Source organism: Plasmodium vivax, chromosome 12 (genome assembly GCF_000002415.2).
Source record: "Plasmodium vivax chromosome 12, whole genome shotgun sequence".
NCBI lineage: Eukaryota > Apicomplexa > Aconoidasida > Haemosporida > Plasmodiidae > Plasmodium > Plasmodium vivax.
In genome coordinates, this window is record NC_009917.1 from 749,169 (window position 1) to 765,589 (window position 16,421).

Here is a 16,421-nt window from a genome sequence, read left to right on the forward strand (position 1 = left end):
TTGTAAAAAAATGCAGGAAAAATAACATGGATGAAAAGTATGCTAAAGGGTACATTTTTTGTTTGTTTTTTTCCTCTTCTTTTTCCTTATTTTGTTAATTTTGCTCATTTTGTTCACTTTGTACATTTTTTGTTCATTTTGTTCATTTGTTCACTGCTCATTTTGTTATTTTTTTTTTTTGCATGATCCTTTTCCCTCATCGCGTTTTTTCGTTTTCTAAAAAGATGCGCAATTTATATAGTGTGCTTTAAAACAGGGGCGATTCATGTTCGCATTCAGAAATTCACTCTAAAAATGGTTAATATTATAAAATGTCGGGCAGATGTTAAATTTAAGGTTAATTGGTTCCCTGTTTTTTCATAAAATTGCGGCATAACGTTTTTAAAGTAAAAATGACATAGCATACTGTGCTATATAAAAATACCGTTTTTTCGATAATTGCATTTTTTTGGTAACTACATTATTTCTTTCATCATTTTTTTTTTTTTTGCCTATTGCACTAAACGCATCGACCTTCAACAGTGATGCTTTTTTCGCGATTTTTTAACAAACTCAGGAAAAAAAAGAAAGAAAACTACGAAAATTGTCGAACTATAAAAAAAAAAAAAAAAAAAATAGTACATCATAATAATAATAATAATATAATTATTATTAATAACAAAATAAATTATAATTATATAAAATGTATTTTTTCGTATAAAAAAAATTAATAAAGAAATACGGAACAAACATTTAGCTAAAAAATACTTAGCGAAAAACTTTTTCATAACAAAATTATATTAAGGACAAAATTAGTTTATATTTACAAAATATCAAACAAAAAACTTTTTCTAAGAAAATACTAAATTGTTAAAAAATAGTCAGTCAAGTAAAAAACAAACGAACTACGTTGAAAAGTGACGAATACTTGAGCAGTCACCCACTGATGATATGTTTTTTTTTTTTTTTTTAATTCCAAAAGGATGAATAACATTCTGGTAAGTTCATTTAAGATGCGAAAAAACTACATGGATGATATGTTTAGAAGAGAAAAGAAAAACGCAATAATAAATTTGTCCTCCTATCTCAGGATACAATTTAAAAAAAAAAGACAAAATGAAAACATGATACTTTTTTTTTTTTTTTTTTTTTCCTATACAGTAAAGTAGAAGTCCTCCGGTAGATAATCACAAGGCGGCATAAAACACGTCCACGATATTTTTTATATTATTTACATATTATATTTATCTATACGCCGCTTCCACTTGCGCGAAGAGTTCATTCGAAGAGGAAGTCCCCGTCTTCATTTTTTTTTTTAATAGATGTCAGCCCCGCACGTACGCCATATGTATATACATATGAATGTGTCACCTCGTGGTCCCATATAGACAGCCAGAAAAGATGCTACTCGATTAGCCAAAAAATCTATTTTTTGTATTTAGCAAAAAGGGGGAAACACACAAAATAATATTATGTACGTAATATACCTGTAATATACATCGCCCCTGCGTGTATATTCACTTGTGTATTTGTCTTCAGATAACAAGAGGGTATTCTGTGTACTCTTCTTTTTTATTTGATGTACCCCTGAGACATATACGTGAAGCCCCCTCGGAGATTTTTCCGCGCATCGCCTAGCTCCATTTACCCTACCCCCCGTGTATATTTCGAAAAACAATGCCCATTCCTAATTACAGCGATAATTATAGTTATGTTTCTAATTTAAATTTCAATTCGAAGCGACCGTGTCTAGCCAGATAGAACGCCTCGCTCTCAACGGAAGTCCTTCGCATGCACAGCATACGTACTTTACTACCCCCTAGTACGTAGCTACCTCAAGACCCCTCGTCTATACACAACGCACACGTTACTTCTATACCCGTGTATCCCAAAATGAAGTACAAAGCCGCAGTCTGCATTTCGACGGTTTTGCTTTTACTACAGTGCCAAACCGCAAAAACCAGATCTACCAAAATTTCGGCCAACAACCAATTCAACGCCGCCATTGGATCGTTAAAGAAAGAATTTGAATATCTAAATATTAAGAACGAAACGGGCGCTGATACCACATGGTTTAAACTCCCCAAAGGTTTTGAGTTCCTCCAGGGAAAGATAGAACAAGAAGGGAATGCACACATGTCCACAGAGGAGGGACTAACTGTAAAAAATGAAAAAATCGAAAACAACGCAGAAGCTTCCCTTGGAAGTATAAATGTGAATATCCCTCAATGGGGAAACGACCTCAACAAGTTTAGACAAAAAAAGAGGCTATCTAGAATGCTAGCCACTAAAGGAAAAGGTCAGCAGAAGGGAGCTGGATCTCTTAGGGGAAAACCAGGAGGAGTGTTCATGCCTCCCATGATGCCGGGTGCACCTATGGGAAGTATGCTTGGTCTAAATGGAAAATTCTCTCCAGGAATGAAACCAGCAATGCCTTGGTCTCCACCTGGAGCATCACCATGGAATAAAGGAAAACCTTCAACCCTTTTATGGTCTCCAGGTGCTAAACCCAAGCAAACCCCACGATCACCATGGGCTCCGCTTCCACAGAAAAAAACAAAAGGTGATGACAAGAGCGATAATGGTAGTGTCAAATCAGGTGATGATGGGGAAGAAGAAGATGGAGCACCAGGTATAGGAGGAAATGGTGGCTTATTTGGTGAATATGACCAACTGCTCGGTGGCATTGGTGCTGGAAATCCCCTTTTACAAGGTTTTCTATCTGCTGCTGGTGGTGCAGGTGCCGCAGGTGCCGCAGGTGCCGCAGGTTTGGCTAATGCTGCACTCGGTATGAACCGAAACATGGCTCCTCGACAAGGGCTCCCATGGGGTGGAAGAACTGATTTCTTCAAAGGTAGACTGCAGTATTCCTCCAAGGGTATTAAAAGAACTGGATGGGGTAAGTTCTGTTATTTCTTCAAGAATTTACTGTGCTGTCTGTTTATTTTCGCAACCAGAACGCCATTATTAGCTGGAGGTTTGGGAGGTGTTTTGGATAACCCAATGGTTGGAAGTGTTATAGATTTGGTCCAAAGTGGTATGATGAGTACTTATTAATCAGATTATTTTTGTGCCGACAACGCGCCTTTAACCGGCCGCTAATCGCTGCAAACGCGCAGATGACGGGCCACATATGTTTATGTAGACTACTTCGAAGCACACGCGCAGAAGCTATTTATGTGTATACGTATATTTATATATATATGCATGTATCTATGCACGTATGTGTGTATGTATATTTACCCCCCGTGCATGGCTCATTTGTTTTATTTTTGAAGTCATCCATACGTGAATACATACATACATACATACTTGCATACGTGCATGCCTTTCTTTCGGGGAGAAGCGGGAAAAGGTCGAACAGCGCCTTGCATGGCCAGAAAATTTTTTTTCCTCTTTTTTATGTGCCTTGTGGATATATGAACGCGACCAATATATGTAGAAGTACCGAAAGGAATATGTCCTGACATGAAATGACAAATGTGTAAAATGAATGTGTGCAGAAGGGGGGAGGTGGAGAAAAAAAAAGAAAAAAAAAAAGATAAAGTAAATAAGTAAATAAATAAATAGAAAAACAAAATCACCGCCCGCCCTTCTCATTCTTCGCCCTTTTCCACGTCTTTCAAGTCGTTCATAAAAATTTACATACATGTGCGTACAAACGTGCATACATAAATGCTTCATGTATATATTTATGCAGATCATTTTTTATGCCCTCCAAATGTTTAGTATCCGTTTATATTTTTTTCCAACTGACTTGACTCTCTTTCCCCCGAACATGTTTAGTGTATTATATCCTTCTTCTTCTTCTTCTTCTTCTTCTTCCTCCTCCTCCTTTCCATTTTGCATCTTTACCCCCGTATACTTTATCTCATACCCTTAATTTAGTATAACTTTTCATGCCGAAATGTTATTTTTATTCCCCACTGTATTCGTTTCATTTTTTCATCGTGCCCAAATTGTCTTCATTTTTTTTTTTTTTTTTTACACACGTGCATGCGTAGGCATAACCATCCCCTTTAATCAATTGTATCTCTCTATATCTAATTTTATTACCCACTTGCCTTCTTCTAAGTTATGCCATCCGTGCTATAAATACAACACAGTGATGCACACCAGTTGAGTAAGTTTTTTTTTTTTTTTTTTTTTAAAAATGCCATTTTTCGTTCCGCCTTTTTTTTTTTATATGCACAATTTGACATTTAAAAAAAAGTGTGTAATTATGTATAAACATAAAAAGCTAGTAGCACAAAAAAAACTCGTTTTATTTTACATTTTTTTATAAAAGGAATAATTAGAATAACATTAGCGTTAAGCCGTCGTTGCGCGCAGTTGACGCGTTTCATGTGTGTCTCCCAGTTCGTTTACACTGCTATCGTGTGGAAAAAAAAAAAAAAAAAAAAAAAAAAATACCTTCACGGTGTTACCAGTGCGCGTCCCCCACAGGTGGATGTAGCCGAATGGGCCTTTCACCAAAAAAAGGTGACTAAGGGAGAAGGACAACCCGCAGCAACGGTAGGTTGTTAAATAAGAAAGCTGGGGAAACACCTTTTGTCCTTGAAATTTACGCTGAGTGGAAAGCTCTACACCCTGGGAAGTGGCTCCAGGACGGCAAGAAAAATGTGCCGATGGGAGGTCATGCGGAAAAGTGCGCTTTGCCCCCGTGTCAAACGGTTTGGCGGTACCCCCATTTAGGGATCGTGAAATGTTGAATGGGGGGGCAACACGGAAGGGTGATCGATATGGAACGGTGAGCAACAAGGAAGGTGAACAATAAGGAAGGTTAACAGGGCAAAATGGCGCACATCTTGAAAGGACCCACCTTTAAAGGCGCACGTCGAAAAATGCCCCACCCGTCTTATCAACAGAAATGAACAGACCTGTATGTTGCACCCACCCCATTTTGGCACGTTTCCTTCAAAACACAAATTGTGTAAGATACGCTGTGCATGACGTTTTACTCTCCCCCTCTGTGCCGAACAAAGTGGCTGTCCTCATCTATTCGTTTTTTCACTTGTGTATATGTACGTGGGGGGGTGATAAATCTGAAATGGTTCGCCCGTTGAAGGGTGCCTGTTTGGGAGCAAACTGGAGCGTAAAAAAGGGGTCACAAGGGCGTCATACAAATATATACACGTATGCATACATGTGTGCCTTTTCTCCCTTTTACCACTTGAAATGGGTCCCCCATCCCCTATGTGCATGCGCAACTAAGGCAAGTGGTAATTTCCTCTCCGCTGCAGTGGCCCCAGATTTGTAATCGCACAAATGTACTGTTGGTCGAAATGGGGCCACAAAAAAAATGAAGCAGAAGAACCAAAAGGGGATGCATACTTCAACAGGTGTGTGCAGAAATGCACCATTTTGGCTGCACCATTTTGCTGCACATTTTGCTGCACATCTTCGTTGCACATCTTGGCTGCACATCTTGGCTGCACTTCTTCGTTGCACTTCTTCGTTGCACCCTTTTGCTGCACATTTCCGTGTCGTCCAAATGTGCAGCGTATGCCTCCTGCATGCGCGGGGTTGCCGCTGCCCAAACGAACACAAACAGGAGCAGAACAGAAACCAAAACAGGAGCGGGAACAGAAACCAAAACAGAAGCGCAAACACGTAATGACGTAACCGGAACGGGGACAAATGTGCCGCTAAACAGCCGCGGAAAACGCGCGAAAGGCGTGCCGCCTTCACAACCAGATATGCATTCGCAATCGTCAGTGTGTCGTACATCTGTTTTGTATTTTTCGAGTGATCGACCAGTTCGAAACTGCCATTTTTTTAAATTTTCCACCCCTGTTGTAAAGAAAATATTTTCCTTCCAGAATCGGAAAAATCTGCCCCCTCCTCCGCTTCCCCATTTTCACACGTTACACAAATTTAATGCAAAAAAGAAAAGAAAAAAAAAATGAAAACAAAAGTACTATTCTTCTTGCCGTCCATTTTGCTGCTACCACATTCGGTATGGTCAGAAACGAAAGGTCCATCTGGGCCCCCCCCAAATAAGAAGCTAAATGCTAACGCACTACATTTCTTAAGGGGCAAATTAGAGTTACTAAATAAAATCAGCGAGGAGCAGGTAGTTTCTCCAGATTTTAAAAAAAACGTAGAACTGCTGAAAAAGAAAATTGAGGAACTACAGGGTAAGGCAGAAAAGGATAAAAGTAAAACGGATGGGGAGGATACCACACCCAAGGAACAGCAAGAAGATCAAAATGTGAGTCAAAACGGATTGGAAGAGCAGGCCCCAAGTGACAGTAACGAGGGAGAAGCGCAGGAAGAAAACACTCAAGTCAAAAATGTCATTTTTACGGAGAAGGAAGAAGCGGTAGATGAAGAAGCTGAAAAAGAAGACACCGCTGTCATAAGTGAAAAGGCGAATTTTCCAAATGAGGAATCGCAAGGAAATGATGAAACGCAAACGCAGGAGAGCATCGAGGGAGAAGCTTCTCCCGGAGTTGTAGTCGACGAGACAGATGACTCACCAGAAGGCGAACCCCTATCCGGATTGGAAACGGAAGGCAATTCTTCAGCTGAGAGTGCCCCAAATGAGCCGGACGTTAACACCACACATACGGCAGTAGATACGCACATGCCAGCAGATGCGAACATAGGAGTAGACACAAATATGCCATTTGACACACCTCCCCACCCAAGCGGCGAAAACCCCGGCGCACCCCAAGAGACGCACCTTCCCTCCATTGACGAAAATGCAAATAGAAGAGCATCACGAATGAAACATATGAGCAGCTTCCTAAATGGCCTCTTAACCAATCAAAGCAATAACAAAAAGGAAATATTTTTCCACCCATATTATGGCCCCTATTTTAACCACGGCGGGTACTATAACTATGACCCCTATTATAATTATGCCCCAGCGTACAACCCATTTGTGAGCCAAGCAAGGGATTACGAAGTGATTAAAAAGTTGCTTGATGCCTGCTTTAACAAAGGGGAAGGAGCCGATCCAAATGTGCCCTGCATAATTGACATATTCAAAAAAGTGCTAGACGACGAACGGTTTCGAAACGAACTAAAAACTTTTATGTATGACCTTTACGAATTTTTGAAAAAGAATGACGTCTTAAGTGATGATGAAAAGAAAAACGAGTTGATGAGATTTTTCTTTGACAATGCCTTTCAGTTGGTCAACCCGATGTTTTACTACTGAGGGGAAGATTCCTCCATTCGATGTTTTGCCCTCCTTTGATGACCATGTTGCTTTCTTTTAATATAGCCACGCGGAAATATACTTAACGAATGAGGGGAAAAAATGCAAACGAATTCCCCCCCACAAGGGGTAGCAACGAATGAACGATTTTTTAATTTTCCATTTGTGCGATTCTCATGTTTGTGTGCGTAACGTGTGTGCAAAGTGGCCACATTGTGGCGACAAGCTGGCAGAACAATTTTTTTTTTTTTTTTTTTTTTTTTTAAACCTTTCGCACGCTGCGTATTCCCCACTGGGTCACAGTTCCCGTGTGAGCGTTTTAACAAATTAATCCCATTTCGGTGATCAGTAAAAGTGCATTTTTCTCATCTCCCTTTTGGATCAACGCGCACATTGGGGGGCGGTCATTTTCCCCGCGGTGACTGCATATAGAAAGGTGGGAAGCATCCAAAAGGGAAAGAAAGACGCAAAAGGAGTCGGCAAATGCAGCATAAAAAAAAAATTAAAAAATGTATCACGTGCACATGACACGAGTAACATGTGCGTTTTTGAAAATCGTCGCGGTTACGCAATTCCACGGACACGCCACAAAATCGATTGTTCGAAAGAGCGGCCTGTTTTGAGGTTCCCCTGTTGTTAACGCGCGTGGAGTGAAAAATTTGCGGTCATCCGTGTGCTCCATACAAGTGAGCAAGTTGATGTTTCCCCCTTTCCACAAGTGTTTTCTTTTTTTCTTCTTTTTTTTCGCAGCAGAAAATTTTACAAATTTGCAACATACACACATTTATGCACTTGTCCATGCGGCGAATTAAAAAGGGTCAGCCATTTTTTATGGCAACGTACTGTGAGGCGGCCATTTATTCGTTCACTCGTTTGTTTCTTTCGTTTTTCCTCCTCTCTCGTGTAACAACGTCAAAATGGAAAAACAGACATCGAACTGGCGTCAAGGGAAAGGAGGCAGCCATTCGAGAAATTTAAAACTGCTGAATGGGTAGAACTGTCCAAAAAAAAAGGGGTAAAAAATGTCGCGGGTAAAAATCTCTCCGTTTATTTCATCACATATTAATGTGGTTAATTTTTTTTTTTTTTTTTTTTCACGTTAACGACGCGGCTGAGGGGTAAAGATGGAGTTAAAAGGACTCCACTCACAGATTCATTTTTTCCCCTGTTCGTCTCTCCCAAGTGTAAAGTTGCACATAGCTAGCGAAACGGGCTGGAATATGCGTGTACACGCACGTATGTACATATTTACACCATTTTACACAGACGTGTATATGCGAAAAGTGGCCTCTCCGCTGGTGCGTTTCGCTAGCGTTAGAATGGGATGCCTTCAGCGATGGTGCAACGAGAAAAAGGAAGACGCGCGCGCGCTGCGTGGAGGCAATGGGGAGAGGAGAGGCGAGTGGCGATTTGCTCCCCCCGAAAAGTTCTGCGAGGGGAAAAATTGCAAAGCGGCAAAGGACGCTCGCTCACGCGGGGAAACGCCCGGGGAGGAAAATCGGCATCACAAAACGGGTAACGGCGAACGGACAGCGAAGGAGAATTTGCCAAAGGGGTAATGGTGGTGGTGGCCAGCAGAGGAACAAATTGCTTTTATCTTCCCAAAATAGCGCCCCGTTAAACTTCCTCTCCAAAGTTGGCCACCATTTTTGATCGGCGCAAATTTCACTCTTAACCCAACTGATTTGTATTTTCCCGCCTGCGCGTTTTTCCCCTGAGCGCGTCTTTCGGTCGCTGAATTTTTCTCCAATCTGTTTTTATCACGTGAAAAAAAATTGGAGTGCATTTTTGGGGGCAAAATTGTGGTGCATTCTTTGGAGCAAATTTGTGGCGCATTTTCCCGTAGCTATTTTTCCATTTTGTGAATTTCATTTCCGCGTGTAATCCTGTCAACAGAAAAATTTTTTTTTTGCTCCACCCGCGTTTTTTGTTCGTTTGTTTTTTCCCAGCCACAACTTCAAAAGTACAGCTCTCAACCCGTGCCGCTTGAATCGCCCTTTTCGAGAGCGCACCCATGCTAACCTGCACACAAGTACAGGCAACGCAACAGAGCACAACATAGCCTAATTAACACATTAACGCTCACCATGAACGGCAAAATTTTCCTTCTGGCCATTTTTTTCGTGGCGCTCCACGCCGTGGCATCGCACGGTAGAACTTTTATTACGGGGACGAATTACAAACCGAAAAATGAAAAGGCCAAAAAGGTTGGCAAAAATGATAAGACAAGCAGTGAGGGCCCCGCAAACATGAGTGAGAGCCCCGCAGACATGAGTGAGGAACCTTTCAGGGGACAAAATATAACCAAATATTTTAAAAACATCCTGGATGACCTGAATAACGATTCCAAAAAGGATGGCGGTGATTCTGACGATGGGAAATTCATAAGCCAGGTGTCGGAAGAGGTTCCCACAAGCGATGAGGAGGACGGAGACGAGGGGGAGAATGCACCCGGGGAGGACGACGCGCAGGGTGGTGAGGAGGGTGGCGAAGAGAGTGGCGAGCTGACTGGCGAACAGAGTGACAATCAGAGTGACCAGCAGAGCGGCGCTCCGCATGCTGGTCCGCACGAGGGAGAGGCCGAGGCCACTCTGCCAGTGCAAGGAGAGAACTACAGCGGGTCCAACCTAAAATACTCAGACGAGCTGTATGAAGATATCCTAACTAGCTTAAATAAAAAGGGCTGCGAAGAAGGAACGGAAAACAACAACAAATATAATGAGTTCAAAAAAGAATATGAAATGTTCATATCTTTAAATAAAGAGGAATATGAAATTATAGAGAAGCTCGTCGACGCTTTTTCCATGTACAATGATTCCATTGATGAAGACGCAGATTCTGTGTACGAAGCGATTAAGAAGTCTTTCACCGATCCTAAGTTTAGGAAAGAATTTAAAGATTTCATGAATGGCATTTATGCCTATGCTAAGAGGAAGCATTATATAAGAGGCACCCAGACGGAGAAGGCCAAAACGTACCTTACGCTGTTTGAGAATGTCATCAACTTGCTCAACATGATATAAGCCAAGCTGCAGGGGAGTCCCTAACTGTGCCGCGTTTAGGCCAGTTTGCCTCAAACAGTCGTTGCAAGGCCGGTTGCATTACCTACAGTAGCACCAATTGTACCGCCTATTCGTCACCTCCTTCGTTTCATCCGATTTGTCTTTCCATTTTGCTACATTTCAACTGGCACGATGGCTACACCGCGAATACATAGGGGCTGACTTCCCACACGGGGGAACACAACGACTCAGGGTTGACCCCATGTAGTGGGCCCCCCCCTTACCGTGATGTCGCGGATCTGCTCTGTTTACTTATTTTTACTTTTTATTATAATTTATAAAACTTTTCATGAGGGCCATAATGTACTGCCAACTTAAAAACGCAGGGCCTCTCCACATTTTTGATATTTCTTTTTTTTTTTTCTCCTTAAAAGAACAAGTTGTAAAATAAAGAAAAATAAAACAGTTGGCAATACCCTAACTGCAACTTGCGAACGGTTTTTTTTTCAAAACGTTTTAATAACATGATGTGTTTAAGCAATTAAAGTGACGGATTGCACTTCATCTAGCGGTTTTGACGCTTTTTTAAAGGGGGGAATATTTTTTTTTTTTTCCTCCCTGGAGAAGTACCATTTGATGGGAAAAACTCTGTGTGCAAATCGCGATTGGACAAGTGCGTTCCGGGGGGGTTACCTAACAACGTTTTAATTTTCACAGACTATTTTTCCACGCGTGGGCTATTTTGCAAAAATGGTAATCCTCTCCTGTGGGGGGGAAAAACTCGCACACGTAGACATGGACGTGGACATGCGGGTGTTATAGTAAAACCATTCCGAAGGTGCTTTCACGAAGGATTTATTCCCCCATTTTGCACCATCCCCTTAAGGAGGGCAAAAACCCACTTGGGGTAGTACGACCTTCGTACATATCAGGTAAAAACAACTGGGGGAGACAAAATGAAGAAATTTAGCCCCTCGTCTCCTTCACACTACCCTCTTGCTGCTCCGTGTCGCCTGAATAGATGGCCACCCAAAAAGGATAAGCAAATGATGGAACAAGATGCCGGGCATCTCCTAATGAAGGAGCTGGAAATTTTGTATAACATTCGTATGATGAACTCCGTCGAGATTCTCCTCAAAGAAATAGAGTTGTTGAAGAAACAGATTGAACAGCTGCAGGAACAAGGTGGGACCAGCGAAGGGGGAAGTCTTGGCCACCTTCTAAAAAACGAGGCCACCAAGAAGACCATTTTCGGCGTGAATGAAGACGATCTGGGTAACTACGAAACGGCTTCACTACCCTGGGAAAGACAACGATGGTGGCGGGGAAGCAGCACAAGCTCAGGGCAAGCTACCCAACGATGCCGAAAATAGGGGGCACTAACCAAGGAAGGATCTCCGACTGATCCGTCCACGAGCAGCTCGTGAGGAGCGGGGGGGTGGAACATCACAAGCGCCCACAGTTAATGGGAAGCGGTTAGTGGGGCATAGGAAGCAGATAATGTGTCGGGAACGCCCGTCGCGCCAAATCCAGATGCAGCAAAACGAGCGATAAAAAACAACGGGGACGCGGTAAACCGCACAGGAAGCTTCCCATCAAAGTGAGAGTGCTGTCAATCCGAATGTGAGCTATCTGGAGAAGCTCTACGACGAAGTCCTTAACACCACGGAGGGAAATAATCGAATGCATGTCCCCCCATTCCACAGGAAATAAACCGATCTGAGGAAAAGGTACAAATTTAGGATGATCGAGCGGGGGTGCCAGGTGGGGAAAAGTCTATTTGACGCCTTCTTCGAGGGGAATTCCAATGAGTGTTGCCCCAGTGAGTTTTTCAAAAAAGTGTTGAATGACGCGGGTTTACAAAAAGAGTTTTACAGCTTTGTCAAGCTTTACAATTATTTGATGGGCGAACGGGTGGAAAATGAAAACCTACACGATGAGCTGCTAAAGAATGTCTCAATTTTGCTGAACAGGATTGAAATAAAATTGGCGAGCTGGACAGCAATTTTGGCAAATGCCCCATTTTAATGGTACACATTTAAAGTGGTTTTTTTTTTCCTTTTTAACTCCATTTGTACTTCCCCCTTTTAACATTTACCCATCCGTTTGTGATAAGTTCTGTGTGCGTAGCAAAACGTTCCAACCGTGCGTGCGAACAACACTTGCCAAAGTGCCCAATTCGAAAAAGAGAAAAATGTAATTTTTCCCATTTGTCTACCGCGCATGGTGTTTTTAAATGACAGGTGTATGGCAAAACTTTTCAATTTTTTTTTTTTTTTTTTGTGCATACCTGGAGAAAGACATTTTGGAAAGAACATTTCCCCGCGTTGTTGCAATTTATTTTTGCCCCTTCCGCCTTTTCCGCGAGGGGATGAACCTGGCGCAGTTTTAAACATTTTATTTTTTCTTCATTTTTGCGCCACTTTACAAAATGAAGAAGAAAAAATGAACCAAAGGAACAACGTGCCACGAGAGTTGTCTGTCGCGGCAAAACGGACAGGGGAGTGACACCATGCGTCCATTTTTTTTTTTTTTTTAAATCAATTGTGCTGGGAATATTTTCGCAAAAGTGGAGTATGCACCTTTGGGACAGTCCACCTGATTATTTTATTTTTTCACAAAAAGTACTTTTTCGTGTTCACATCATTTAGCGTATCCCTCCAGAAGTGTTTTTTTTTTGCATTTCCCCCAGGCAAAACGCATTATTGCATACGTGTGACAGAATAAGCGGCGCTCGCTACTTCATTTCGCGCAAAATTGAATGATCTGAATTGTTGCAGCATTTTTGCATTCCTTCAAATTTCATTTAAATAATTTTTTTTTTTTTTAACACAATGAGGGGCAAGTACGTGATGATGTCTTCCTTCCTTTTTTTCCTCTCGCTGCATACGGTGCCGTGTGAAAAGCTGGGCATCCAGAAGAAGAAAAAAAATCTGGAGCAGGATGCCATGCACGCGTTGATGAAGAAGTTGGAAAGTTTGTACAAACTCAGCGCGACGGACAACGGAGAAATTTTCAACAAAGAAATTGATGCTTTAAAGAAACAAATCGATCAACTGCAGCAACATGGTGGGGATAATGAAGGGGAGAGTTTAGGCCACCTTCTAGAAAACGAGGCGGCAGACGATTCGGGCAAGAAAACAATTTTTGGAGTAGATGAAGACGACCTGGATAACTACGACGCGGACTTTATCGGGCAAGGGAAGAAAATTATAACGAAGGGGGCGGCTGACAAAGAAGAAGAAGAGGAAGATGATGAGGATGAAGAAGCTGTTGAAGGGGATGAAGAAGCTGGTGAAAGGGATGAAGCAGAAGCAGAAGCAGTAAGAGGGGACACTTCTCATCAATCAGGTTCAGGTGATTTAACCCCAAGTCCCCCTGGATCTAGTGAACGCGCACCAGCCGTTGCACCAGGTGAAACTCCCAGGGTTACTGCTACATCACAGGGGCCCTCACAAACGCACAACCCAGGATCATCTGGAAACGCAGAACCAAATTCCGCAAGTGCGAGAACCCCCCCAGCAGCCGCGGAAGCTCCATTACCACAACCGGCATCACCAGATGTAAGCACCTCTGGGGAAGAATCTCCAAATGGACGCGTCCCCAATGTGAAGTACCTGGACAAGCTCTACGACGAAGTGCTTAAAACGACGGACGCAAAGGACGAAATTCACGTCCCCCCCTTCCACAGCAAATATAACGATTTTCGAAAGAAGTACGAATTTACGATGAACGAGAGGGAGTACCAGATTGTAAAAAACCTGTTTGACGCCTTCTTCAAGAAGGATGGTAACCCCAGCCCTGCTGACGCAGTCAGCTTTTTTAAAAAGATGTTGAATGATCCAAATGTACAGAAAGAATTTGACAACTTTGTGCATGGCCTGTACGGATTTGCAAAACGCCACAACTACTTGAGGGACGAGAGGATGAACCTGACCGACGCGCACAAAAGTTTGTTTGTAAATACGTTAAGTTTGCTGGACACCCTTCAGGCGAAGTGAGCAACGAATGAACAAGTGAAGGTGAGTGATCACTTTTGCCACTTCCGCGTTAGGGAGGTTTTGAACATTTGGCCGTTTACCCACGTAGCGTATTCCGCATATGCCTTTTTTGTGTTTTTTTTTTGTATAACGCATTTAACATTTGAGCATTTTTTTTTTTTTTTTTTTTTTTTGTCCGATTTGTTAACCTGTGCATGGGTGTACTTGCGCTGCCGAGGAGGGCAAACGAAATTGCGCCTTAACAGATAATGCACTGCCACAGTTTGCGCGATGATGAGATGAGCAGAACTGCCTTTCCGCTTTCAATTTTTGTTTTTCTCCCATCGTTTTGGCCAGCCTTATTCTGCCGCTCGCTCCACTAGCGATGGCACTGCGATGGAACTGTGATGGCCCGCGCTGTCCCATTTTTTTGGAGTGCATACACGCGGCGGAAAAAGCTGGACCAACCGAACTTGCCCTGTCACTTTTGTCATTTTTTGAAAAAAAAAAAAACTGTGCTGTAAATGTACACTTCAATCGGTGGTGAATTTTCCCACGAGGAGAGAAAACGCAAGTGCGCTTCCTTTTGCAATGGGACAAAAAATACGTGCATGCAAATGATGCAAAGTGGGTGTGTCGACCCTGCCCGAGTTGCATTTTAGCGCCGCTCGGCGTATGCCCCCGGTCCTAGCTTGCCAGCTGGTATTTCACCAAGTTGGTAACACACCAAGTGGGCAATTCACCAAGTGGGCGATTCACCAAGTGAGCACTTCACGAGGTGCGAAAATTGCCAATTTTTTGGGGTCTCTCTCCTTAATGGTAAAATTGCCCCCTCGCGATATTCACCTAGAAGGAGTCCCCTTTTGAGTTGGAAAAAAGATTAATTTGACGGGAAAAAAAAAAAAAAAAAAATACGCACACGCGAGTGTCCAAATATGTGCACATATTCGCTCAATTCGACTTAGGACGAACGTAAAAAAAGTTAACTCTTTCAGCCACGCGCTTTTCTCTCTCATGATATGCACTTTTCCTAAATAAACATTTCCCAAATAGTGAAGTGTGCATCAGTATAGCGACTTAAACAATCGCCATTTTTGCAAAAAAAAAATGAAGAAAAAAATTGTACTCTTCGGTTCCCTCTTTGTGCTGCTTTCGTGCAGCACCGTGTCGTCTGAAAAGTTAGGCATCCAGAAGAAGAAAAAAAATCTGGAGCAGGACGCGACGCACGCGTTGATGAAGAAGTTGGAGAGTTTGTATAAACTCAGCGCGACGGATAACAGCGAAATTTTTAACAAAGAAATTGAGTCGTTGAAAAAGCAGATTGATCAGTTGCACCAACATGGTGGGGAAAACGAAGGGGAGAGTTTAGGCCACCTTCTAGAAAGCGAGGCCGCCAACGAGTCAACCAAGAAGACCATTTTCGGCGTGGACGAAGACGATCTGGATAACTACGATGGGGACTTCACCGGGCAGAGCAAGGGCAAATTTAAGGGCCACTCATTTAAGGCTCAAAAGAAAGTCGAGGGAAATGATGAAAATATTGGCGGTGTGCCCGTCACAGGTAATTCAGCTAGCAACAGCCAGTCCACAGGAGGTTCGGGTTCCCAGAATGCTTCTCCACCCCAAGGTAGTCCCAGTGATAGTGCACAAGGATCACAAGTCACAAACAGCACAGGAAGCACAGTAACTTTAAATGCACCAAGTTCGAGTCACTCCACAGGTCAACCACAACAAAGCGCTGGAGTTTCACTCCCCACAGGGACTGCTGAAACAGTCGCCTCAAATACAGCACAGACTTCCCCCCCAGCGGGATCACCAGGAGGTCAGGCCGCCACCTCAGGACAACCCGAAAGTGGACGCGTCCCGAATGTAAAGTACCTGGACAAGCTTTACGACGAAGTGCTTAAAACGACGGACGCAAAGGACGAAATTCACGTCCCCCCCTTCCACAGCAAATATAACGATTTTCGAAAGAAGTACGAATTTACGATGAACGAGAGGGAGTACCAGATTGTAAAAAACCTGTTTGACGCCTTCTTCAAGAAGGATGGTAACCCCAGCCCTGCTGACGCAGTCAGCTTTTTTAAAAAGATGTTGAATGATCCAAATGTACAGAAAGAATTTGACAACTTTGTGCATGGCCTGTACGGATTTGCAAAACGCCACAATTATTTGAGGGGCGAGAGGATGACGGATACGAAACTATACGATGAGCTGCTGAAAAATGTCGTAAATTTGCTGAACACGATTGAAGTAAAGTAATGATCGGCATTTATGGCTAACCTTCTTTTA

At 42.6% G+C, this 16,421-nt stretch overlaps 6 protein-coding genes across 6 annotated transcripts, besides 2 other annotated features; all 6 read left to right on the top strand.

The window, feature by feature from the left end:
- Window positions 1–1,872: 1,872 nt before the first annotated feature.
- Window positions 1,873–3,498, top strand: PVX_082710 (hypothetical protein; the record flags this gene model as incomplete). The annotated part of the gene is made up of 1 exon (XM_001614092.1): window positions 1,873–3,498. One exon carries the CDS (start codon window positions 1,873–1,875, stop codon window positions 3,034–3,036), a length of 1,164 nt encoding a protein of 387 aa, XP_001614142.1. The 3' UTR covers window positions 3,037–3,498.
- Window positions 3,499–5,884: 2,386 nt separating this feature from the next.
- PVX_082700 (merozoite surface protein 7 (MSP7)) lies at window positions 5,885–7,147 on the top strand (the record flags this gene model as incomplete). Its single annotated transcript, XM_001614091.1, has 1 exon — window positions 5,885–7,147. The coding sequence occupies one exon, from the start codon at window positions 5,885–5,887 to the stop codon at window positions 7,145–7,147; it is 1,263 nt and encodes a 420-aa protein (XP_001614141.1).
- Window positions 7,148–9,234: 2,087 nt separating this feature from the next.
- On the top strand, window positions 9,235–10,170 carry PVX_082695 (merozoite surface protein 7 (MSP7), putative; the record flags this gene model as incomplete). The annotated part of the gene is made up of 1 exon (XM_001614090.1): window positions 9,235–10,170. One exon carries the CDS (start codon window positions 9,235–9,237, stop codon window positions 10,168–10,170), a length of 936 nt encoding a protein of 311 aa, XP_001614140.1.
- Window positions 10,171–11,786: 1,616 nt separating this feature from the next.
- Window positions 11,787–11,874: a microsatellite.
- An 18-nt stretch (window positions 11,875–11,892) lies between these two features.
- PVX_082690 (merozoite surface protein 7 (MSP7)) lies at window positions 11,893–12,177 on the top strand (the record flags this gene model as incomplete). The annotated part of the gene is made up of 1 exon (XM_001614089.1): window positions 11,893–12,177. The coding sequence occupies one exon, from the start codon at window positions 11,893–11,895 to the stop codon at window positions 12,175–12,177; it is 285 nt and encodes a 94-aa protein (XP_001614139.1).
- An 806-nt stretch (window positions 12,178–12,983) lies between these two features.
- Window positions 12,984–14,150, top strand: PVX_082685 (merozoite surface protein 7 (MSP7); the record flags this gene model as incomplete). The annotated part of the gene is made up of 1 exon (XM_001614088.1): window positions 12,984–14,150. The coding sequence occupies one exon, from the start codon at window positions 12,984–12,986 to the stop codon at window positions 14,148–14,150; it is 1,167 nt and encodes a 388-aa protein (XP_001614138.1).
- Window positions 14,056–14,075: a microsatellite.
- Window positions 14,151–15,236: 1,086 nt separating the features above from the next.
- Window positions 15,237–16,391, top strand: PVX_082680 (merozoite surface protein 7 (MSP7), putative; the record flags this gene model as incomplete). The annotated part of the gene is made up of 1 exon (XM_001614087.1): window positions 15,237–16,391. The coding sequence occupies one exon, from the start codon at window positions 15,237–15,239 to the stop codon at window positions 16,389–16,391; it is 1,155 nt and encodes a 384-aa protein (XP_001614137.1).
- Between the last annotated feature and the right edge of the window lie 30 nt (window positions 16,392–16,421).